This window comes from Suncus etruscus, chromosome 9 (genome assembly GCF_024139225.1).
Source record: "Suncus etruscus isolate mSunEtr1 chromosome 9, mSunEtr1.pri.cur, whole genome shotgun sequence".
Lineage (NCBI taxonomy): Eukaryota > Metazoa > Chordata > Mammalia > Eulipotyphla > Soricidae > Suncus > Suncus etruscus.
Genome location: NC_064856.1, coordinates 102,023,860 through 102,049,512, shown reverse-complemented (window position 1 = coordinate 102,049,512; position 25,653 = coordinate 102,023,860). Strand labels below are relative to the sequence as shown.

General features: G+C 38.5%; 2 protein-coding genes across 2 annotated transcripts in view; both read left to right on the top strand.

Moving 5' to 3' along the window:
• Positions 1 to 25,653, top strand: part of SSRP1 (structure specific recognition protein 1) — a 1,220,984-nt gene that overhangs the window by 213,045 nt on the left and 982,286 nt on the right. The window lies entirely within an intron of this gene.
• Positions 1,272 to 25,408, top strand: LOC126018720 (olfactory receptor 10Q1-like). Its single transcript, XM_049780817.1, is given in 4 exon segments — positions 1,272 to 1,292; positions 7,527 to 8,013; positions 24,965 to 25,011; positions 25,013 to 25,408. Coding segments are annotated over 4 exon segments (951 nt in total).

Below are 25,653 nucleotides of genomic sequence, written 5' to 3'. Positions count from 1 at the left end.
GATGTCAGAGCTACAGACTCCTAGGTTAGTATTAAATTAGTTCACATTTTCTATGGATTCACATTTAAATGAATAGGTATCTTCAACAACACTCACTGGGAGAATGTCAGAAACATGACAAATACTATCTCCACTGGGTTTAGAAAAGGAATAGGGATGCCTACCTGGAATTCCCTAAAAATCTTTATTTACAATGACCACACCGAAGAACTACCTATTAATCTTGCTTGATCTAACAGCTGGAATTTTTTCTCAAATATTTTATCTGAGTTCAGTTTAAGGGGAACACAAGGGAAATTCCTCATCTTTCTTGGGATTGTAAAATTAGTACATAGTAAATGTATAAACCACATCCTCATTGAAAGATCCAATGTTTTCTAAAGGTATAATTGACTTGAAAGTGCCACCGTACATGTACTTATGGGAAATATGAAAAAGGACTAGGTTTGAAGAGTGTCTAACTATTTTAGAAAAGATGTCATTTCACCTGTCTGATATAGACTGAATTTTAGAGCTTTTTCTTCAGCAGCACTTCCAGAATCATTCTGTATGGATGTTTGTACTCATAATTACTTTGTATAGACTTCGGAGTGGATTAAAAATGAGAGACAGTAAAGATGTGTATACTCTCTGAACTAATCAAATATAATGTGAATTCTGACCTCAGATATGTTTATAGTTTGTCAGATTTAATCTTTGTCAACTTTTCTTTTTGCCTGTATGATATGAAAAGCTATTATCTGGTGTATTTTGTGATCCTTTACAGTCCCCATAGGAATTGAATTTTATAACTAAGCACACCTTTGACCACCTGTATGTCTTTGCTATATTTTAATGATGTGTTTCTATTTTCAAAAGTATATGCACAGTGCTTATAAATTTACAGTTAAATATCACAATATTGATTATTAGCTTATGATTAATTGCTATTAGATGAGTTCCCCAAGTTATTAAACTTATTGACTGAGTGAACACATCAACAGTTCAGTATTATACTTCTCATCATGTCTAATAACTGAATTTACCCTACCAATTCCTCTGCCAAACACATCTTAATAACCATTGGCCTCAGAAAATTCTCATCTGTGTGGGGTTAAAGTATTTGTAGCATAACTTAAATAGGCTATAAAATCTGCCATTGAATATTGACTTTGGAAGATAGTATAAAGGAGCTGAGTTATACCTATAAAATAATTTAGTTCAGTGAAATCCAATTGATTGTGGTAGTGATATAGAGGTGAGGAAGGCAGAACCTCTTGTGGATGTTAAATATGGCCTTGATTAAAATAGTTGTTCAATTGTCATTATTAGGAGTTGAGTGTCGGAGCATCAGTATCCCCGAGGAACAACAAAAATGTGAATTCTGTAGATAGTGATGACAACGTATATAGTGATGACAAAAAAGGTCATTTAATAACAACTTTGAGGAATATAATAGAAAACTAAGAGTAATGAATGGATGTTCATGAACTGGTGATAAAGAAATGAAACGGTTGGGCCAGAGTGTTGGAGCAAAGGTAGGGTGTCAGGGACCTGACAGCCCCACACCCTTGGTCTGCTTCTACTGCTGCTTTGCAGAACTTCCTGGTATAGCTGCTTCGAGGCTTCCCACCCTGGGGCTTGGGAAATGAGTAAAAAAATCAAGAAAAAGTTAGCACAAATTGTGCTACCTAACAGGATGCCTGAGGAGGTTTGCTAAACTATGTTGCCAGCCTTGTTCCTGTTGACCTTTCAAGCATGAGTTAAGACCGAGGTTTAACTTTATGTTTAATAAGAACATTGGGTAATTGTAAATGTTTTAAAGGTAAATGCCTTCATGTTACACATTTCTTTCGGCAGGCCCACCCCCCTGCCTCTTTGTGGCTTGGTACATAAGTTCTGTGAACTTTGCAATAAGCACTCTTGATCAGATTCTTGTCTTGAGTCCTGTCTGTTCCCCTCCCCAATTCTTTTACAGGTTAAGTCCTCTTCATGACCCACAAATAACTGGCGACCCCCGTCCCTGCGGGCAGGTTTGGGTGGTCGCAGTAGGGCATTTGCCTTCCACATGGCTGAGCTAGGACAGACGTGGTTCGATCCCCTAGAGTCCCATATGGTCCCCCAAGCCAGGAGCAATTTCTGAGTGCAGAGCCAGGAGCAATCCCTGAGCATCACCAGGGCACACCAAGTATGCCCCCTCCAAAAAATAAAAAAATAAATAAAGCTGTGAATGCCTTACAGCATATGATAGGATGATGTAGACTCAGATAAAATTTCAGAGTCATTAAATAAGACAGGCATGATTGGTCATGAAATCAGACATGCATTTTTTATTAATATCTTTATTTAAGCATCACGATTACAAACATTTGTATTTGGGTTTCAGTTATATAAAAGGACACCCCCCTCACCAGTGCAACATTCTTACCACCAATGCCTCCATTTCCCTCCTCCCCATTCTATTTCTCTCTTTCTCTAGCACTGTCATAATTGTCAATGTAGTTATTTCTCTAACTAAACTGTGGTGAAGTTTAAGACATTCATTTTTAAAAAGATTCAATACAATCAGCTTCTCAACCTTCTAGACAGGTGAAATTGTTAAAATCCTCATATTTCATTTGTATCCATGACAGGTTACCGCAAGGTGAACTGAATATGAATAATAGAAGATTTAACTATGAATATCAAATAAATAATGTGGATAAAAATTTAAGCACATACAAAGTGTCATAATATTTTCTCCATGCATCTAAAATAATCCATTACATTTATTCTTATATTTTGTAAAAAGTAGAATCAATATATATTTCTGATACAATAGAAACCTAACCAATGCTGTATTGCAAAATGTGCCTTCTCAGTATATTAAGTTTTGTCAATTTTGAAGAGAAATAAGGCATAGGTATCTCAAAAATGAATATATTTTATAATTGGTGATATCCAAGAAAATAACAGTCTTTGAAAATAATCCCGTGAAACTGCAAAAATAGTTTGAATAATGCAACTTACTCATTTACCCTAGTAAATAAAAAATCTTTAAAAGTGACCATTGGAGTAGGAAGCCCTGAATTATAAATACAAACATGGTATGTTTGGTTTTTTATTAGGGTATAATCTTATCTTGTATATGGATACCGTATTTTCCGGCATATAAGACGACTTTTGAAACAAAAAAAATGTCAACCGAAAATCGAGGGTTGTCTTATACACCGAGTATATCCCGAAAAATGTTTCAATATGCCGCTAAACAAAAATTGTCTGAATATTGCCACAAAACGAATTTTCCAACTCGATCCTGCACCAATCACTGCAAGGCTTCTCGGACTGCCTCTCTAACTCAGCCAATCCAAGCAGGCTTTTTATGCATGCAAATTAGACAATGTTCTGTATCCTAATCTACACTGTCAAAAGCCTGCTCAGATTGGCCAGAGTCAGAGAGGGAGTCTATTACAGTAGAACCTTTGAACCTTTGCTTGTTGTGATTGGCTCACTGTGGTATATACAGTTGCAGCACAGGAACATTCTGTCTGATACAGCGATAATAGGCCTAAACCTATGTTTTAACTGCAAAATTAGGGGGTCATCTTATACGCCGGCAAATATGGTACTTATTTTTAAAAATTACCCAATTGTGATTTGTCATGGCAAACATCAGGCTTCGATTATTACATGTTCTATCTGCCAACTAAGCATATTTTGCAACAAATTTTGATTATATCCATGTTGCTCATTTGATGTTCATATATTAAGACAAAATCAATTTTCTTTTGTTTTTTTGTTTTGTTTTCTTTTCTTTTCTTTTCTTTTTTTCGGACACATCCATTTGATGCTCAGGGGTTACTACTGGCTAAGTGCTCAGAAATCGCCCCTGGCTTGGGGGGACCATATGGGATGCCGGGGGATCGAACCGTGGTTCTTCCTTGGCTAGTGCTTGCAAAGCAGACAGCTTACCTCTAGCACCACCTCACTGGCCCCGACAAAATCAATTTTCAATGTTTTCCCAAGTCTCTTATTTTGATTATCTTTTAATTACAATTAGTTTACTTAAATTAAATCTAATACTTGTTTATTAAAATGTCTTCTTTATCTTTTTAATCTTTTTTTATTCAAGGTTTAGAAAAACAGAGATAGGAAGATACAACTCTAAAGGAACTTTATTATCCACTCTGGAAAACATAAGAATCGAAGGGTAAATATCCAAAGGAATTCCCCATATTGAGAAAAATGAGAGCAGGAAGTTATGGTTATTGGACATCTGGTATATCCTGGGCATATTATATATTTGAAATATGCAATATAATATATTTGAAATATGCAAATAAGCCTGATCATGTTCCATATTCACAACTGTAATCACACTTATCAAATAACATGCTTAACATAAAAGTTAGCTAGCAAATGAGGGAGGGGACTAAGTTTCAAACCCATATCTAATAATTATGAGATTAGGTTGGAGCGATGGTTCAGCAGGTAGGGCACTTGCCTTGCACACAGCCAATCTGAGTTCGATCTCTAGCATCCCATATGGTCCCCCTAAACCCACTAAGAGTGATTCCAGAGTGCAGAGCCTGGAGTGACCCCCATGCACTGCTGTGTGTGCCATTCTAAACAGTGTCATGTGATTAATTCTTACCATCCTCCCTTCCCACAATGCCAATACCTGTTTAACATTATGTTAAAATGCCAAAGAATAAAGAAAATTTGTAATTTATTATAGCATCGCAAGAGATGCACAAGCTACAAACAAAACAGATCTACAGCCTCACCAACCCATAATACCTAGCAATATTTTGAGGTGTGCTTTTCTATATTGTGAATAGATATAATTTTTATATGGGTTATAATGATTAACATGTTTTATATTATATTTTTATAAATATTCCTGGTCATATTAAGTATATTAATATATCATTATTAAATGAATAACTTTGAAGACTATATACTACATTGCAATGTCTCTTCCCATAAATAACCATAATTTATTTATGCATTTCTGATCATTAATATTTAGATATATAAGTTTTTTCTTCAGTGTATTGCAAACTGTGAAGTACATTCCTGTCAAAAATTTTATGTAGAGGGACCTAAGTTATATCACAGCAGATAGGGCATTTGCCTTGCACATGGCGAATCAGGTTTGATCTCTGGCATTCCATTTGATCCCTGAGCCTCTGGAAGTGTTTTTTTCTGGGCCCTTTTCGGCCCACTCCCAAGAGGTTTCGGGGACAGGACAGTGGAAAAACACACACAGGCAACACTCACAGTCGGGAATCACTGGGCAGGCGTAGATTTTCCCAGCCTGACGTCACAAACAGGCGACCTTCCTTTCTGCAGAATACTGCGGATAGCCGGTTTTCATGGTCCAACATAGTTCTTTGGCACTCCGACTCTTGGGTGAACCTCTGGGAGTGCTATTTTTCTGGGCCCTTTTCGGCCCACTGCCAAGAAGTTTCGGAGACAGGACAGTGAAAAAACACACACAGGCAACACTCACAGTCGGGAATCACTTCATGATTAAATTTTGTATCACAATTCTCCTATATTAAATTATGTATTCTACTTAATCACTTAGATCACAAAACATTTTTGACATTTTATGGAAGTAATGTTAGCTAACAAGATTATATATATAGGGGTTCAATTTCATACCTCTTTGAAATAAGTTACCATGTCACATCCACCTTCAAAGTGTCAATAGCCCAATGTATTATAATTATTTACTTATTTTTGGTTCTCCCCTTCCTGTAGTGTTTAAGTTTTCCTCCTGGCAAAAGGAGTAGGTTTAAGGGAACATACATGGTGCCTAACTCACAATGCTATTTTTCTAACTCACCAATACTTCCCTGTGTTAGGGAATTTTTTAAGTGTATTTAGAACGATGTATTTTCTAAGACTCTGTAAATAAGAGAATTTATTCCTCTGCTTTTTGCTTTTTTTTCCATTTTTATTGAGACTAATATGAATTTTAAGTCTTTCACAATTATATTTAAGGTACAGAGTGACAGTGAATTAGAACCATTCCCACCACCAGTGTTGATCTCCCTCTGCCCCTGTTCCCAGCATACATGCCATGCCTCCAAACTTTGCCCTCTGCACTGCTATTGAAGCAGGTCCCTTTTGTGTATAGCTTGTTGAGGTTTGGGTCTCTTGATGCTATTGTTTCTTTTGCTTTTGAACATTAATTGCTAAAGTCTGGGTGTAGAATGCTTTCAAAGTATGTGATTTTTCTTATAACTTTGAAAATACTGTTTCTTAGATTTTTATGTTAGTTCAATCCAGAAATCTATAACTTATAGGAATTTTTCTTTTCCAAGTTGCTTACAAAATTTTTATTGGACCACTTGTTCAATACAGACTTCTACTCTATTTTGTTTTTAGTACCCTTTTATCTTTTCTTACCTAACATAGTGCCACTTTAATTTTTACTTGCCTAGGTAGCGATTCTCTTTCATGAATTTCTCCGGGTACTAAAGTGTACACTCATGGTTGTCAATTTAGAAAAAAAAACATTCACATGAAAGGAAATACATAAGGAATATATCAAATATGATTGCAATAAAAGGCACTGACCTAATTTTGTTTAAAATTAAGGCAAGGGAGTAAAAAAGTGAGCAACTGATGAATAAGTTATTGTGTTCTGTAACTTAGAAGAGAATATATGTGCTTAAACTGTAGAAAATAAATAAGCTATATATATATATATATATATATATATATATATATATATATATATATATATATATATATATATGTATATATATGCAGGATAGCCTGTTCACAAAAAAGAAAAAAGAAATGAATCCATGTGTCCATTTGAAAATATATATACATTTTAAAATAATGAAACACAAGTAAAAATTTAGACTTTGATATTTGAATTTAAAGTATCAAAGTCTGAAGGGCTAGAGAGAATAGTAGGTAGGGCATTGGCCTTGATTGTGACTAACCAGGATTCCATCCTATATGGTCCCCTGAATAAAGACAGGAGTAATTCCTGAGCACAAAACCAGGAGTAGCCCCTGTCTAAAGACTATTGTGTGTGTCCCCCCCAAACCAAAAATAAGTAAACAAATTAAATATATATAAATACCAAAATGAGGTAACTGTGTGCACGGAGACAGAACTATCATCACAGTTGTAAAACACATGAGCTTACCTACAGTAGATGAAAATAGGCAGCTAAATAAAACAGTGTGGAATTGAAAAATATATTTAAAAGAAATGCAAAAGTCATACCACTTAGTCTCCAGAAACAATTCCAATGAGTCTCTGTCCCCTGTCTAAAGACTATTTACAGTACAAAAAATATACCGCACGAGATTTTATCCATTCATTCCCATTCATTCCCATTTATATCTATTCATTCCCATTCATTCTTCCAGTGCTGTGCTGGATGGGACACAGGACTCACTCTTAGAAATGTGGGCGAGGTTGTCCTGAATCCAAGTCAAAATTCTAAATCCCTGATGTGTTTTGATGCAGACAGTTCCGAGCCCTTCTCTGTCTGATCTTGTCTTGCAGGATGCCATGGTGCCCAGAGCCCCAAGTTCAACCAATCTGGCCCCACTGAGTTTGTGTTCCAAGCCTTCACCTCGGTCCCTGAATTCCAGGTTCTCCTCTTCCTTCTCTTCCTCCTCCTCTACCTGATGATCCTGTGCGGCAACATGGCCATCATCACAGTGGTCTGCACCCACAGCTCCCTCCTCATCCCCATGTATTTCTTCCTATGCAATCTGTCTTTGCTAGAAATCTGCTACACCACCGTGGTGGTGCCCCTGATGCTTGCCAATATCTTGGGGGCCCAGAAGCCCATTCCACTGGCGGGCTGTGGGGCCCAAATGTTCTTCTTCATCACCTTTGGCAGCACCGACTGCTTCCTCTTGGCAGTCATGGCTTATGATCGCTATGTGGCCATCTGCCACCCGCTGCACTACACGCTCATCATGACCCAGAGGCTGTGTGTGCAGATGGTGACGGGTGCCCTGGGCCTGGCACTCTTCCTGTCCCTGCAGCTCACGACCTTGATCTTCACTGTAGAATTAAATAATTAACGATGGTGCTGGATGGAGGTGGATGGATGGAGGGATTTTTCTCTGCCATCCCAGGCCACACAGACAGTTTGCTTGCGCTGTTGTTGATCATGTGGTCCCAGGTCCCGCAGCCAGTCCACTGGTGATGTTTTACCTTTCTGATTTGGAGGGCAGATCCTAGGCTCCCTGCTTTGGGCTGGATCAGGCACTTTTTGCCGCTTTTCTGCCACAGGGTTGGAGTTCTTTGCTGATTGCAGCTGCCTCTTTTCCCCTCTGGGCAGGACTGGCTTTAGCTCAGCGGTTACTTAGCAATCTGTTGCTTTGAATTCAATCACCTTTAGTGGTTTGAGTCCCTGTTCGGGCGCCAGTTGTTGCATTAAATAATTAACGAGGGAATTAAATAATTAGCGATGGAGCTGGATGGAGAAGGATGGAGGCCTTTATTCTTAGGCCATGGCCACGTAGCTTCATCCCCCATCAACCAGGGTTCAAGGCTGGACGGATGGTGTCTAATCACCTGGGGTCTAAGTTGGGTCCACATGACATATTTTCAAGGTGGGAGATATCCCCGTATTGTAAAAAAGTATGAGTTCTTATCCTTGGTAGATAAGAGCTTGTTTTTTAGTGTGCCTTTGTAGGTTTTTTCCCCCTGTTTTTTAGTGTGCCTTTGTAGGAAGAAATGGTGCTATGTTATATTGCCAGTTAATTTGGGGGTGGAAAGAGAAGAAAACAGAAACAAGTCACATACACAAAAAAGATAAAATAGAAATAAAAATATATGTGCTCCCATATATATTTTAAGAAAAAAGTTTAAAAAAGTTTTCTTTAATTAAAAAATGAAATAAAAAAGTAATTAAAGGAACAAAGTGATGCAGGAGACTACCTTATATTTGGGGAAGAGCAGGTAATGAGGTAGTGTTATACAGGTCCTCTACTTATGTTGGAACTATAGTTTTCCCCATTGTATTTTGAGATTTTCTTGAGTGTGGGTTCCCAGGCACCTTTTCATCACATAACCTGACCTTCTTGAGATTGGCAAAATATTGTGGCAGGGAGGTCTTGGGTAGAGTTCTTGCATTGGGAATCCTTTTAGAGCTAAGTCCGGAATCAAGCAACAGTCCACGTTCGGACGAGTTGGTAAGGAGGGCCACACAGCAAGAGTCAGCAGGGGTGTTGGTTGTTTTTTCTTGCCAGGGACGAGGTGTGTGTTTGAGTGGGTGTCCCTTTGCTTGGGTGATGAGTACTGGTTCTTTGGGGTAGGAGGTCAGTCTTGATGCCTAATAGATTAAGAACTGAGGATGAAGAGTTTTAATAGGTGGGAAATCTGGATGAGATAGAGGGGTGAAGGGATAGTCAGATTTCTAAAGGGGGGAAAGGGGAAAGTATATGGAAGAGGCAGAAAAGGAGAAAATAAGATTAAAAAGAAGAAAAAAATAAGTAGTGTGAAGAGAGGAGAAAAGAGCAAAGGTATATTAGTTTGCTTGAATGTGTTCAGTGAGTAGGCCCTATAGTATAAATCTGTAGGTCACAGTTGCTGCTTCGGTGGTCTGGCTGGTCACGTACTTCAGGTCCTAAAAGAAGGTATAACTTAGAAATAAAGGGTATGTTAACGAGTTTTATCAAGACATTTTCATAACCCAAGCTGGATATGCTATCTCGTGGGACTGAGTCTCGAGGTGCCATTTAGGTTGTCCACCCTTTGTATCCAAGAACGCTGTGGACAAAAGCTGAGAGTTTATTTTAAATATAGTAAGATTAAGGCATTAAAACATATTATTTTGAAATGCTTCCATTGGAGTCAGTGATTTCCCATGGTACTCTTTACCTGTATTCCAGTATAAGGTTCCTAAGAGATTATTATGGGCCTTTGTAGTAAAAGGCTGATTACATACCTGTTCTTTCTACACTGCTTTTTTTGCTGTTGCTGGTTTCTTTGTGGTATAATGTGTAGTCAAGAGTTTGTGTTGTTCAACTTTCATGTGATTTGGGCACTACTCCCCAGTATATGTTGACTGTTATAGTGTTTGGAGTTTCTACCCAGTTAAACCCCGTGCTTTGATCATTGAGTATTAATTGTATATATGTGTATGTTCTAGGTGCTTCATAATAGTGCTATCATTCTGTATTTATCTTTCATCTTCTTGCTTACTTACAGTGGTCCTCAAACTATGGCCCACAGGCCACATATTGTATTTATATCTGTTTTGTTTCTTCATTGCAAAATAAGATATATGCAGTGAGCATAAGAATTCGTTCATAAGTTTTGTTTTTACTATAGTCAGACCCTCCAATGGTCTGAGGTACAGTGAACTGGCCCCCTATTTAAAAAGTTTGAGGACCCCTGGAATAAATTCTAGGTCCATCCACATTGCTGCAAAGTCTATGATGTATCATTTGTGGCAGCTATATGGTATTCCATTGTATATAGATATCACATCTTAATGATCTACTCATCTGTTGTTGGACATCAAGGTCGGTCCCAACACTTAGCTATTATACTAAGTGCTGCGATAAATAGTGGAATGCACACATACTTTGGGATGAATGGCCTTCCAACTTGGGGGTAGATACCTAGGAGAGCAGTTTCTGAGTCAAATTGCAGCTCAATTCTGAGTTCCTTCAGCACTCTCCACACTGTTCTACATAGGGGTTGGACTAGAGGGCATTCCCACCAGCAGTGGATGAGAGTGCCTTTCATACCACATCCCCGCCAACAGAGACTGTTCCCATTATTTTTGATGTGAGCCATTCTAACTGGTGTAAGGTGGTACCTCATTGTTGTTTTGATTTGGATTTCTCTGATTATGAGTGAAGGAGCATGTTTTCATGTGTTTGTTGGCCATCTTTCGGTCTTCCTCAGAGAAGTGTCTATTCATTTCGTCTCCCCATTTTTTATGGCTTTATTTGATTTTGGGGAGCTCATCTTTTTGAGTGTTTTGTATATTCTGGATATCAGCCCTTTATCTGATACGTTGAGTGAAAAGATTTTTTTCCCATTCAGTTAACTGTCTTCTTGTGTTAAGTTGGGTTACTTTCGCCATGCAGAAACTTTTTAGTTTGACATACTCCCGTTTGTTTATGTTTGATGCTTAAGTTCTTGCCATTGGTGCTCCATCCTAGAAGACCTTTTTGCTATATAGGTCTTAGAGTGTTCCACCTATTTTATTCTCAATAAACTATAGATTCGGGTCTGATTTTAAGGCTTTGATCCATTTTGAGTTGACTTTTGTATGAGGAGTGAGGTATAGGTCAATCTTCAATTTCTTACATGTGGTTTTCCAGTTGTACCAACACCATTTGTTGAAGAGACTTCCTTTGTTCTATTTCAAGTTTTTGGCTCTTTTGTCAAATATTAGTTGACTGTATATCTGGGGGTCTATATCTGGAAATTCTGTTCTAACCCACTGGTCTGAGGTTCTGTCTTTGTTTGAGTACCATGCTCCCAGCTTCTTGTTTTACAATATGTGTTTGGCTATCCTGGGTATTTTGTGGTTCCAGATGAACTTTATGATTGATTGTTCTAATTCTTTAAAGAATGATGTCTGAATTTGGATCGGGATTGCATTAAATCTATATAGTAGTTTTGGTAGGATAGTCATTTTGACTATGTTGATTCTACCTACCCATGAGCATGGGATGTTCTTCCATTTCCTTAGATCCTCTTCAATTTCTTTCTGGATTTTTTTGAATTTTCTCTGGTATAGGTCCTTCGCTTCCTTGTAAGGTTGATTCTTAGGTACCTTATATTTTTATACTATTTTAAATAGAGTTGTATTTTTAATCTTTCTCTCCTCAACTTCGTTATTTGTATAGAGAAACGCTACTGTCTTTTGTGTATTGACTTTGTAGCCAGCCACTTTGCTGTATTGGTTAATTGTTTCTAAGAGTTTTAATGTGGACTCTTTAGGTTTTTCGATGTATATCATCATGTCATCTGCAAAAAGAGATAGTTTGAGTTCCTCTTTCCCAATTTTGATTCCTTTGATTTCCATCTCTTGTCAGGTTGCTAGTGCTAGGACTTTTAATACTATGTTGAATAAGAGTGGAGAGAGTGGGCAGCCTTGCCTAGTTCCTGACTTTAGTGGAAATGCTTCTAGTTTTTTGCCATTAAAGATAATGTTGGTTGTAGGCTTTTCATAGATAGCTGTAACTATCTTGAGGAAGGTTCCTTCTAACCCTATTTTGCTGAGTGTTTTCAATATGAAAGAGTGTGGATTTTCTCAAACGCCTTCTCTGCATCAATTGATATGATCATGTGATTTTTGTCTTTCTTGTTGATGTGATGTATGATGTTGATTGATTTGCATATGTTGAACCAACCTTGCATTCCTGGGATGAAACCCACTTGGTCATGATATATGATCTTCTTGATAAAGTGCTGAATTCGGTTCGCTAAAATTTTGTTGAGAATCTTTGCATCTATGTTCATTAGTGAGATTGATCTGTAGTTTTCTTTCCTGGTGGTGTCTTTGCCATCTTTGGGAATGAGTGTGATATTAGCCTCATAAAAGGAGTTGGAGAGGATTCCTGTTTTTTTTTTTTTTATGGTTTGGAAGAAGTAGAAGAGTGGTAGTAAGTCTTCTCGAAATGTTTGATAGAATTCACCTGTAAATCCATCTGGACCTGGACTTTTGTTCTTAGGGAGTTTCTTAATTACATCTTCAATTTCCTCTGAAGTGATTGATCTGTTTAGGCTTTCTAGGTCTTCCTTATCTAGTCTCAGAAGATGGTATTTGTTCAGGAATTTGTCGATTTCTATTGGGTTCTCTAGCCTAATTGAGTATAGTTGTTCATAATATGATCTCATGATATGTTGTATTTCTTGGGGTTTTATTGTAACTCTCCCCTTTTTTGTGATCCTACTAATTTGAGTGTTTTTCCTCTTTTTATCATGAGTTTTGCCAGTGGTTTGTCTATTTTGTTTATTTTTTCAAAAAAACCAACTCCTGGTCTCATTGATTGTTTGTATTGTTTTCTTAGTTTCTATGTTGTTTATTTTTGCTCTGGTTTTTATTATTTCTTGCCTTCTGGATGTGGTTGCATTTCTTCCCTGCTATTGTTCCAATTCCTTGAGGTGATCCTTTAAATTATTTATTTTGTCATTTTCCTATTTCTTGACATAGGCTTGTATTGCTATGAGTTCCCCCCTAATTGCTGCTTTTGCTGTGTCCCAAAAATTTTGACAGGTTGTCTCTTCATTATCGTTTGTCTCAAGGAATCTTTTTATTTCTTCCTTGATTTGCTCTTTGATCCAGCTGTTGTTGAGCAGCATGTTGTTTAATATCCAGGTATTGGTTTTTCTCCATTGCTTCTTCTTGTAGTCAATTTTGACCTCTATTGCATAGTGTTCTGATAGGGTGCTTCTAATAATCCTTACATTTGTGGTCTTATAAAGGTAAAATTTGTATCCTAGGACATGGTCTATTCAGGAGAAGGTTCCATGTGAGCTTGAGAAGAATGTGTATTCTGCTTTCTGGGGATGGAGGGTCATTTATAAGTCTATTAGCCCTAGATCTTCTAATTTTTCATTCAGGGCTCGTATTTTTTTGTTAATTTTCTGTTTGGTGGATCTGTCCAGTGGTGATAGTGGAGTATTGAGATCTCCTACTATTATCACATTTCCCCTCATGTGTTTCTCCAGGTTTGCAAGCAGTTGCCTTACATATTTTGCTGGCTCTATGTTAGGTGCATAAATATTGACCAGGGTTAGTACCTCTTGATTTAGTGTTCCCCTGATTAGTAAGTAGTGACCCTCTTTTTCTATGATCATTTTCTTGAGGTTGAATGTAATTTGGTCTGATATAAAAATGGCTGTCCCTGCTCTTTTTTGTTTTCCATTAGCCTGAATAATTCATTTTCATCCTTTTATTCTAAGCCTATGCTTGTCCTATAGTTGTAGGTATGTTTCTTGTAAGCAGCAGAAGTCCGGTTTCTGTTTTCTAATCCAGTTCTCTACTATGTGTCTCTTAATGAGAGAGTTTAGTCTGTTAACATTTAGGGAGATTATTGACAGAGAGGAGTGTTGTTCAATTGTGTTGTGTAGGTGGTTGTTGTTACAATCAGGGGTTTGTATTGAGTAATTCGTCTCTGAGTAGGTCGTTTAGGATCGGTTTTGTTTGTGCAAATAATGCAAGTTTGTTTTTGTTTGAGAATGTTTTTAGTCTGCCCTCCAATATGAATGAGAGTTTTGCTGGATATTGGACCCTAGCTTGGAAATTTCTTTCATTCAGGCATTTAAATTTGTTATTTCTGGGCCGGGTGGTGGCGCTAGAGGTAAGGTGCCTGCCTTGCCAGCGCTAGCCTAGGACAGACCGCTGTTCGATCCCCCGGTGTCCCATATGGTCCCCGAAGCCAGGAGTGGCTTCTGAGCGCATAGCCAGGAGTAACTCCTGAGCGTCACCGGGTGTGGCCCAAAAACCAAAAAAAAAAAAAAAAATGTTATTTCACTGTCTTCTTGCTTGAATTATTTCAAATGGGAGATCTGGTTTGATCTTTATGTCCCTTCCTTTTTATTTGAGGGTTTTTCCTCCCTTATTGCTTTAAAGAGATCATCTTTCTCTTTGTTTTGTTTTGTTTTGGGTTTTTTTTGTTGTTGTTTGTTTTTTTTTTTTGCCATTTGGGTTACTATACATCTTGGTGTTGGTTTTTTAGGGTCTGTATTATTAGGGACTCTTCACTTCCTGGATTTATATTGAATCTTCTTTTCAGAGGGTGGGAAAGTTTTCTATTATTATTTCCCTGACTACTTGTTCTTCCCCTTTCCCTATATACTCCCCTTCTAGTATATTCACAATTCTTAGGTTATTTCTTTCATCCTTGTTCATTAGATACTATACTTTTCCTTCCAGTGCTTTCCCTTTTATTTCCTTGTTGGTTTCTTGGTCTTTTTTTTGTTTACAGTTTTCCTTCGAGTTCTTCAATGTGTTTCTCTAATTGTGCAATCCTGCTCATATGGCTTGTTACAGTGTTTTTTATAACCTTTAATTCCCTTTGTATGGAATCTCTCATGTTCTTTGACAGTTCTTCTTAATTTGGCTGATTTGTTCATGCATGGATTTCTTTTATTCGGTGGCTAGTGTTTTTTTTTTCATTTTCTTTATAATGTCTTCCATTTCCTTTCTCATGGCTGCTTTTATATCTTCTTCAATGAATCTGTGCATTTTGGTGGACTTGTAAACTTGCTAGGGTTGCTCTCCGTATCTCCAGATGTTAGGTTTCTCCTTAGTTTACCCATATTTCTTTGCATTTATTGATGTGACTTAGAGTGTAGTACCTTCCAATTTTAGCCCACTTTGCCACCTGTGTCTTGGGTACCTTCTCTGGGATACGGCTGTAGGAATATATGTTGGCTGAGGTTGCTAAGATTTGGACCATCTTCCAACCTCCAGTAAAGTCTGAGTTGTTCTGTCCTCCTCCTCTTCCTGCCAGACAGTTCAGTTCAAGTCCTTGCCACAGTGGAGTAAGGCTCAGCTGTGCCTAGATCGCTCACCCCTATTCCACCACCTCGGATCAGCAGTGTTCTGATCTAGGAACCCTTCACTCCTTCACTCCGCCTGCCCATCTTCCTGCATTGGGACCGGCTGCGAACAGGTCCAGCCCCTCAACTCACTTTGCCTGGCCACCTTCCTGCACCTGGGACCAGCTGCAAACAGGTTCGGCCCCTCCACTCACTCACTCAGCCCACGTGCCTTCTGTACCTGGGACTGGCAGCGAACAGGTCTGGTCCCTCAACTCACTAGGCCTGCCTGCCTTCCTGCACCTGGGACCAGCTGAGAACAGGTCGGGCCCCTCCACTCACTCAGCCCGGCCACCTTCCTGCACCTGGGACTGGCAGCAAACAGGTCCGGTCCACAGCTCACTCGGCCTGCCTGCCTTCCTGCACCTGGAACCGGCAGTGAACAGGTTTGGCCACTCAACTCATTCACTCAGCCATACGCCTTTCTACACCTGGGACTGGTGGCCATAATATTTATTTTTGATACGTCATTTAAATACCTTGATTTCAAACATGATTGTGGTTGGGTTTCAGTCATGAAAAGAACACACAGAAACACACTTTTAGTTTGGACTAATTATGTGGCAATGAAGACATGATCCACAATAACTGGGCTATCTACTTTTGGGCGAAGGAATATATGAGGTAAGACTCTAGATAGCAAGGCAATTTATTCCTTCCATGCTTTTCCTTAGGAGGGTTATATAAAATCGCAGTCCCACTGGAGAGTCTCTCTAGAATCATGGATTCTCTCTCTATTATATACCATAACACCGGCTTAGTTCTGTTTTTCATAAAAAAATAACTAAAAAGGCTACTTAGATATTGCCTTTGTCTTTCTTCCTGAAGGTAGGTTTACCTAGTTAGTATATACCTTTCTCCCTCTTAACGCATGGCAAAAAATAAAGGCTTTTTCTACTTCCTAGATTTACAACACAGAAGGACCTCAGTTTTCCTGCATTAGGAAAGTGAGTGATGGTTTCATAAACAGATCCTTCGGGATTTCTGAATTTGTTCAGTCCATGAGATACTGTGCTTCTCTGATTTTACTTGTAAGCCAAATATTTTCTGAGTAGACTGGGAACAACAAGTCTCAATCTTAAAAAATACTGTGGAAATGGCTACTATAAAATAGATAAAATTTAAAGATTAATAAAAATACATTGTACTTATCAAGGGCTTTATTTTTATGTACTATGAAGCAAAGATATGAATTTCATCTCAAAAATTAGAAGGACAGGAAGAGATAACGTTTGTTCTGATAGAAACAATCTACCAAATGAAGTAGTCCAAATACTTAATCTCAACTCCATTAAATACATATTATTACTCATATATTTTAATATGAGAAACCTTAAGTAATGTGAGAATATAATGCTGCCAGAAGTTAATTATGATGCTATTATAATAATAGTGTAATAATAAATTGAGATCTTATCTTCCCACACTTGCCAATGCAATTCTTTGCTCAGTGATAACTAGACAGAGAGTTGTTCTGTCCTTTGCTTTTTGAATTTTCAGAATGCGTATGAATAATACTTCCCATAACATTCTTGCCAAGTAGGTTGGTTGGACAGGTAATACGAAGACAGGCTATAGTGTGGGCTTTTACTTAGAGGCAATGAGATGGATGGCTGAGCTTTCAGGAAATGTGAGTCTGATTTCTAGAAATTATGCAAACATATTATTTTATCTCTCTTCTGTACAGCATAGGTAATTACAATTTAGAATAGCAAATTTATATGTTGCTATAATAAATTACTACTTGAACCATTAAAAATACTCTTTTATCTATTTAGATTAGGGACCTTACTACTCTGTTCTCTTACTTACTAATAATTTCCATGTCCAGATCAAGGCTTAAATTGGGCTTTCTCTACTATTTCCATTTTAAAATCCCCTAATCAAAAACTGTGGGAAAGCCACATCATATATAATATTAATCACAGTTTTGTGAGGCTGAGAAAATCTACGAAACTACGGCTGCCCAGTGGGGCCTGACTGTGAAAAATTGTGAGTGCTGCCTGTGTGTCTGTCTCCTGTCCTGTCACGTGAAACTTTGGGAGTGGGCTGAAAAGAGGCTCCAGTAAACTCACTCTCAGAAGCTCATTCTAGGGCGGGAACGCCAAGGAACTGCTCCATAATGTGAAAACCAGCTATAAGCAGTACTTTGCAGAAGCCAGGTCCCCTGTTTGTGACATCAGGCTGAGAAAATCCGCGAAACTACACCTGCCCAGTGGGGCTCGAATGTGAAAAATTGTGAGTGCTGCCTGTGTGTGTCTGTCTCCTGTCCTGTCACGTGAAACCCTTGGGAGTGGGCTGAAAAGAGGCTCCAGAAAACTCGCTCTCCCTGAAGCTCATTCTAGGGTGGGAACGCCAAGGAGTTGCTTCATAACGTGAAAACCGGCTATAAGCAGTAATTTGCAGAAACCAGGTCCCCTGTTTGTGACGTCAGGCTGGCAAAATCTATGGAACTACGCCTGCCCAGTGGGGCCCAACTGTGAAAAATTGTTAGTGCTGCCTGTGTGTATCTGTCTCCTGTCCTGTCGTGTGAAACTCTTGGGAGTGGACCGAAAAGAGGCTCCAGAAGAGCTAGGCCGCTCCACTTCACTATGCAGCATGCGCTCTTTCTAAAGAAAGAACACCATCGCAACAAGAAGAAAAAATAACACTAAGAAAGGTGCTGGATCACTGAAGCCCAGCATTTCTCTCCAGACTGTCTTCTCTGCTGCATGCTCAGGCCTAAGATTTGATCCTGTGAGAGGCTTCATCCAGGGAGGACTCCCCTCCCTTGGAGGCAAGTCGACCCACTCAGAAAGAGCCGAGCCAGAGGAGTGTGGCTGCGTATATCATTTAGCCAATGAATACCACCCCAACACAGAAAAACCCACAATACAAGTGTGACAATGGGGAAACAACGCAGGCCAGCATCAGACATAGAGAATGAAGATGACAATTCCGATGACCAGATAATGACCAACCAACTAATCAACCTCTCAGATAAGGACTTTAGACAAACAATATGGACGATGTTCAAAGAACTCAAAGAAACCATGGATCGAGTTAAGTAGAACACTAATAAGAACAAAAAAATATGAAGAAAGAAATCACAAAACTCCAAACTGAAATAACATGTCAACTAACAGGCCTGAAAAACTCAGTAAACGAAGTGAGTGAAAAATGGATAAGCTCTGGGACAGGGCAACAGAAGCTGATAATAGAATTAGTGCTGTGGAAGATGAGATAAATAACAATTCCATACAGCGGGAGAGATTGGAAAAAAACTTAAAGCAAATGAACAGACAATGGAAAAATTAGTCAAAGAATGGGAACAGATAAAAATAGAAGTCTATGATAAGCTCAACAGAAACAACTTAAGAATCATTGGAGTCCCAGAGACCCAGGAAGAAAATTTCCAGGAAGAATAAACAGTCAAGAACATCATTAAAGAGAAACTTCCAGAGTTAAAGAATATATATGATCAAATCCTGCATGCTCGAAGAGTACCAACCAAAAGAGACCCCAGAAAAAATACCCCAAGACACATCCTAGTCACAGTGATGAATCCCACAGATAGAGAGACAGAATTCTGAAAACAGCAAGATCAAAAAGGGAAATTACATTCAAGGGAGCGTCCTTGAGATTTACAGCAGACCTGTCACAATAAACACACAAAGCCAGAAAGCAGTGGTGGGATATTGTGACAAGACTGAATGAAATAAATGCTTCACCTAGAATACTGTACCCAGTAAAACTTACTTTCCAGTTTGACGGAAGAATACATGGTTTCACAGACAAAAAACAGCTCAGAAACTTTGCAGACTCAAAGCCAGTCTTAAGAGAAACATGGAAAAACCTAATTTAAGACAAGACTAACCAAAACACACACCAAATTTTGATATAAAGATGGCATTAAATCCAAGGACAATTTTTTTCTCACAATGTCAATGGACTAAATGCACCAGTTAAGAGACACAGAGTGGCTAGATGGATCAAAAAACTCAATCCAACCCTCTGCTGCCTACAAGAAACGCACCTGAATAGTCAGAACAAACATAGACTCAAAATAAAAGGCTGGAGGAAAATTATCCAAGCAAACAACACCCATAAAAAGCTGGAGTGGCCATACTAATATCAGATAATGCAAACTTTATACTCAGGAAGGTTGTAATGGAAAAGATGGACATTTTATATTAATCAAGGGGTATGCAGAGCAGGAAGAAATCACTCTCCTGAACATATATGTACCGAATGAGGGGCCAGCAAAATATTTAATACAATTGTTGACAAATCTGAAAAATAATATCAATAACAACACAATAATTGTCTGGGACCTCAACATGGCTTTGTCAACACTGGATAGGTCAACCAGACTGAAACCCAACAAGAATATACTAGACCTGAGGAGAGAAATGGAAGAAAGAGGACTAGTGCATATATATAGGACACTCCATCCTCAGAAACCTGGATACACATTCTTCTCCAATTTACATGGGACATTCTCCAGGATAGACTACATGCTGGCACATAAAACATACCTCCATAATATCAAGAGGATAGAAATATTGCAGGCTACCTACACTGACCACAAGGCTCTGAAATTATTTGTGAATTCCAAAGGGACACAGAAGAAAAACTTTAACACCTGGAAGTTAAACAGCATCATACTGAATAACCAGTGTGTCTGAGATGAAATCAAGGAGGAAATCAAAAGGTTCATGGAAACAAATGACAATAAAGACACAAACTATCAGAACTTATAGGACACAGAAAAGGCAGTACTAAGAGGAAAATTTATAGCTTTGCAAGCACACATCAGGAAGGAAGAAGGGCCTTACCTGAGTAGCTTAATGACGCAGCTCATAGAACTAGAAAGAGCTCAACAAAAGAACCCAAAAATAGGGAGACAGAAGAATATAACAAAGTTGAGAGCAGAAATCAACAAAGTGGAAACCCAAAAAAAACAATTCGAAAGATCAACAAAAGCAGAAGTTGGTTCTTTGAAAAAATAAACAAGATTGATAGACCACTTGCAAAACTAACAAAGAAAGAGAGAGCGAGAAACTTCATAACTCGTATTAGGAATGAAAAAGGAGAGATATGGCAGAGATTCAAAGGGTAATCAGAAACTACTTTGAAAAACTTTATGCCACTAAAAATGAGAACCTGGAAATATGGATAAATTTTTGGACTCTTGTAATCTTCCACGGTTGAAGGAAGAGGATGTAGCATATCTAAACACCCCCATCACTATCGAAGAAATTAAAATGGTAATCAAATATCTGCCGAAAAACAAAAGTCCAGGCCCAGATGGATTCACTAAAGAATTCTTTCAAACTTTCAAAAGGAACTACTACCAATCCTGGCAAGACTCTTGCATGAAATTGAACAAACGAAAACACTTCCAAATAGCTTTTATGAAGCCAACATCACCTTGATACCTAAACCAGAGAGAGATGCTACCAAAAAAGAAAATTACAGACCAATATCGCTGATGAATGCAGATGCAAAGTTCCTCAACAAAATCCTGGGAAATAGGATTCAATGCCTCATTAAGAAGATCATCCACTATGATCAAGTAGATTTCATTCCAGGAATGCAAGGATGGTTTAACATCCATAAATCTATCAACATAATACACAACATCAACAACAACAAAAATAAAAATCACATGATCGTATCAATAGATGCAAAGCATTTGTTAAGGTCCAACACCCATTCTTGATCAAAACTCTCAGCAAGATGGGAATGGAAGGAACCTTTCTCAATATAGTTAAGGTCATCTACTACAAGCCAGTGGCAAATATTATCCTCAAAGGAGAAAAACTAAAAGCCTTCCCTCTAAATTCTGGCACAAGACAAGGCTGTCCTCTCTCACCACTCCTATTCAACATAGCACTGGAAGTACTCGCTATAGCGATTAGGCAAGAAAAAGATATCAAGGGAATCCAGATAGGAAAGGAAGAAGTCAAGCTCTCGCTGTTTGCAGATGACATGATACTCTACTTAGAAAACCCTAAAGACTACCAAAAAGCTTCTAGAAACAATAGGCTCATATAGCAAGGTGGCAGGCTACAAAATTAACATACAAAAATCAATGGCCTTTCTATACACCAATAGTATTAAGGAAGAAATGGGTATTAAGAAAATGACCCCATTCACAGTAGTGCCACACAAACTCAAATATCTTGGAATCAACTTGACTAAAAATGTGAAGGACCTATACAAAGAAAATTATAAAACTCTGCACCAAGAAATAAGAGAGGACACGCGGATATGGAAGTGCATACCCTGCTCATGAATTAGCAGGATTAACATAATCAAAATGGCAAAAATCCCCAAAGCATTGTACAGATTTAATGTGATCCCTCTAAAGAAACCCGTGACATTCTTCAAAGTAGTGGATCAGGCACTTTTGAAATTCATTTGGAACAATAAACACACTAGAATAGCTAAAGCAATCACTGGTAAAAAGAATATGGGAGAAATTACTTTCCCCAACTTTAAACTGTTCTACAAAGCAATAGTTATCAAAACAGCATGGTACTGGAAGACAGGCCCTCAGATCAGTGGAATAGGCTTGAGTACTCAGAGAATGTTCCCCAGACATACAATCACCTAATTTTTGATAAAGGAGCAAGAAATCCTAAATGGAGCAAAGAAAGCCTCTTCAACAAGTGGTGTTGACACAACTGGATAGCCATTTGCAAAAAATTGAACTTAGACCCCCAGCTAACATCATGTACAAAGGTTAAATCCAAATGGATGAAAGACCTCGATATCAGACCCGAAATCATAAGATATATAGAACAACACATAGGTAAAACACTCCAGGACATTGAGACTAAAGGCATCTTCAAAGAGGAAACTGCACTCTCCAAACAAGTGAAAGCAGAGATTAACAGATAGGAATATATTAAACTGAGAATCTTCTGCACCTCAAAAGAAATAGCGCCCAGGATACAAGAGCCACCCACTGAGTGGGAGAAACTATTCACCCAATACCCATCAGACAAGGGGATAATCTCCAAAATATACAAGGCACTGACAGAACTTTACAAGAAAAAACATCTAATCCCATCAAAAAATGGGGAGAAGAAATGAACAGACACTTTGACAAAGAAGAAATACGCATGGCCAAAAGACACATGAAAAAATGCTCCACATCACTAATCATCAGGGAGATGTAAATCAAAACAACGATGAGATACCACCTCACACCCCAGAGATTGGCACACATCACAAAGAATGAGAACAAGCAGTGTTGATGGGGATGTGGAGAGAAAGGAACTCTTATCCACTGCTGGTGGGAATGCCGTCTAGTTCAACCTTTATGCAAAGCAATATAGAGATTCCTCCAAAAACTGGAAATCGAGCTCCCATACAATCCAGCTATACCACTCCTAGGAATATACCCTACGAACACAAAAATACAATACAGAAATCCCTTCCTTACACCTATATTCATTGCAGCACTATTTACCATAGCAAGACTCTGGAAACAGCCAAGATACCCTTTAACAGATGAATGGCTAAAGAAACTGTGGTACATATACACAATGGAATATTATGCAGCCATCAGGAGAGAAGAAGTCATGAAATTTTCCTATACTGGATGTACATGTAATCTATTATGCTGAGTGAAATAAGTCAGAGAGAGAGATAAAGACACAGAATGGTCTCACTCATCTATGGGTTTTAAGAAAAATGAAAGACATTCTTGCAATAATAACTTTCAGACACGAAAGAAAAAAGAGCTGGAAGTTCCAGCTAACCTCATGAAGCTTACCACAAACAGGCATGAGTTTAGTTAGAGAAATAACTATGTTTTGAGCTATCCTAATAAAGAGAATGTACGAGGGAAAAAGAAAGCCTGTCTAGAGTACAGGCAGGGTTTGGGTGGGGAGGAGGGAGATTTGGGACATTGGTGATGGGAATGTTGCACTGTTGATGGGTGGTGTTCTTTATATGACTGAAATCCAAACACAATCATGTATGTAATAAAGTTGTTTAAATAAAAAAGGGGAAAAAATCACAGTTTCGTAATACATATCCATATAGTTACATAACATATTTATATACCATTTTATTTTCTTTAATTAATACAGGCTCTCATTAGTACATATAACCACTGGGGCATAAACCTGTCATTTTGATTACTGTTGCATGCAGTGCTTAGAACTTAATTGGAAATAAGTAAAAGACTTCAGGATAGTCAAGATATAAAGTCACATATTTTAAATATTCACTTAAGTGTCACTGATGAGAGTAAGTAACCACTTTTAAAGGCTGGTACCCACAGGACCCCATGTTATACCCCAGCATCACATGACATGGCCTTCAGAGCACTGCCAGATGTGTAGCAAATGATTCTGAGTGCCACTCCAGAGTCCAACTCCTGAAAAGCAAAATCTAAATATTGGAGGATGGTCTGTCTTGTGAAAGGGGAAAAAAATTAACTCTGACTCTGCTCAGAGATCTCAGCACCATAATGGTGCTGGAAATAGAATCATGTCAGCTGCATGAAAGGCAAGAAACTTAGCATGGTTAGTAATTTTCCAGCCACTAAAAAATATATTCAGGTCCTAACTAAAAAAAAGTTCAGAGATGGTGGAGAAGCAGACAATGATACCAGAATATTCAGAAGCCCTACCCACCCCCCAAGACTTTGCATCTTGAAGAGCTCCCTGATACATATATAGAAATCACAAATTTTGACAGTGTCTAAATTCTGAAAATTACTGTTGGATTTTTTGTTTTGATTGTGTTTGGGGTCACACTTGGCTAGACTCAGGGCTTTGTTCCTGGCTCTGCACACAGAAGTCACTCCTGGTGGGGCCCAAAGGGCCAGGTAGAATTCCAGGAATTAAACCCAGGTTGGTTACATGAAAAAGAAGTGTCCTTAAAAACAAGAAAGTCCAGGCCCTAACTTGTAATTAATAATGATGGTTCTATGTTATTTGTATATTTTATGATGGATTAGGAATTATATTTTAGGAAAAGTATTTTATAGTTCAGGAAAGATATTTTTATTTCATGCTCTCATTTAAACCTCACAATAACCCTGGAGTGAACTAGCATTATTATCCCTACATGTTCTCAAATATTATATGTTATATACCTTTACAGAATCAGGAGATGGAATTATTCAAACCATGTCATTTAATTTCAAAAACTGTTTTCACATTGAACCACTGCCCCTTTGTACGTTATAAAATGCTGCCGTTAGAGAAGACCGTTGGCCTCCTGGCCTGTGCTACCCAGATGATTTTCTTCATTGGATTTGGCAGTACTGACTGCTTCCTCTTGGCTGCTATAGCCTATGACCGCTATGCCGTCATTTGCCACCCCTTGCAGTACCCTCTCATCATGACTTTAACTCTCTGCGTCCGCTTGGTGGTGGCCCCGGTGGTTGGGGACCTGTTTTTGTCCTTGCAACTGGTGGCCTTCATCTTCTCTTTTCCTTTTTGCCGGGCTCGAGGTATCCAGCACTTCTTCTGCGATGTGCCCCCCTGTGATGCGTCTGGTCTGCACCAACAGTCACATTCATGAAAACTCCGTGCTGGTGGCAGCCACTCTGGCTGTGCTTTTCTTCTTCATTGCCGCCTCCTATATCTTCATTGTGAACGCTGTGCTTAAGATCAACTCTGCATCTAGCCACCACCGGGTCTTCTCCACCTGCTCCTCTCACCTCCTGGTGGTCCTACTGCAGTATGGCTGTTGCGCATTCATGTACCTGCGCCCCAACTCCAACTATAACCCCCAAGCAAGATCAGTTATCTCATTGGTGTATATCTTGGGAACCCCACTGCTCAACCCACTTATTTACACTCTGAGGAACAATGAGATGAAAGGGACATTAGGAAAAATTCTAACCAGGAATTACATTCCCCAGAATAGCTAGTCTAGGATTCAGCTATCAAACAATAGTTTGTTTTCAGTTCATTTGTTTCCAGCTGATTTCCAGTTAATTCCAAATCCATGCAACTTGGATTTCTGTCATTCAGTGTGGAAACTCAAAAATATTTTAAAACAATGCAGGGTTGGAGAGAGATTTTAAAAGAGTTAAAGTATTTGCCTCGCCTGTAACCAACCCTAGTTCAGTCCTCAAAATACTGCCTAGCAGAAGTAGCTTCTAAATACCACTGG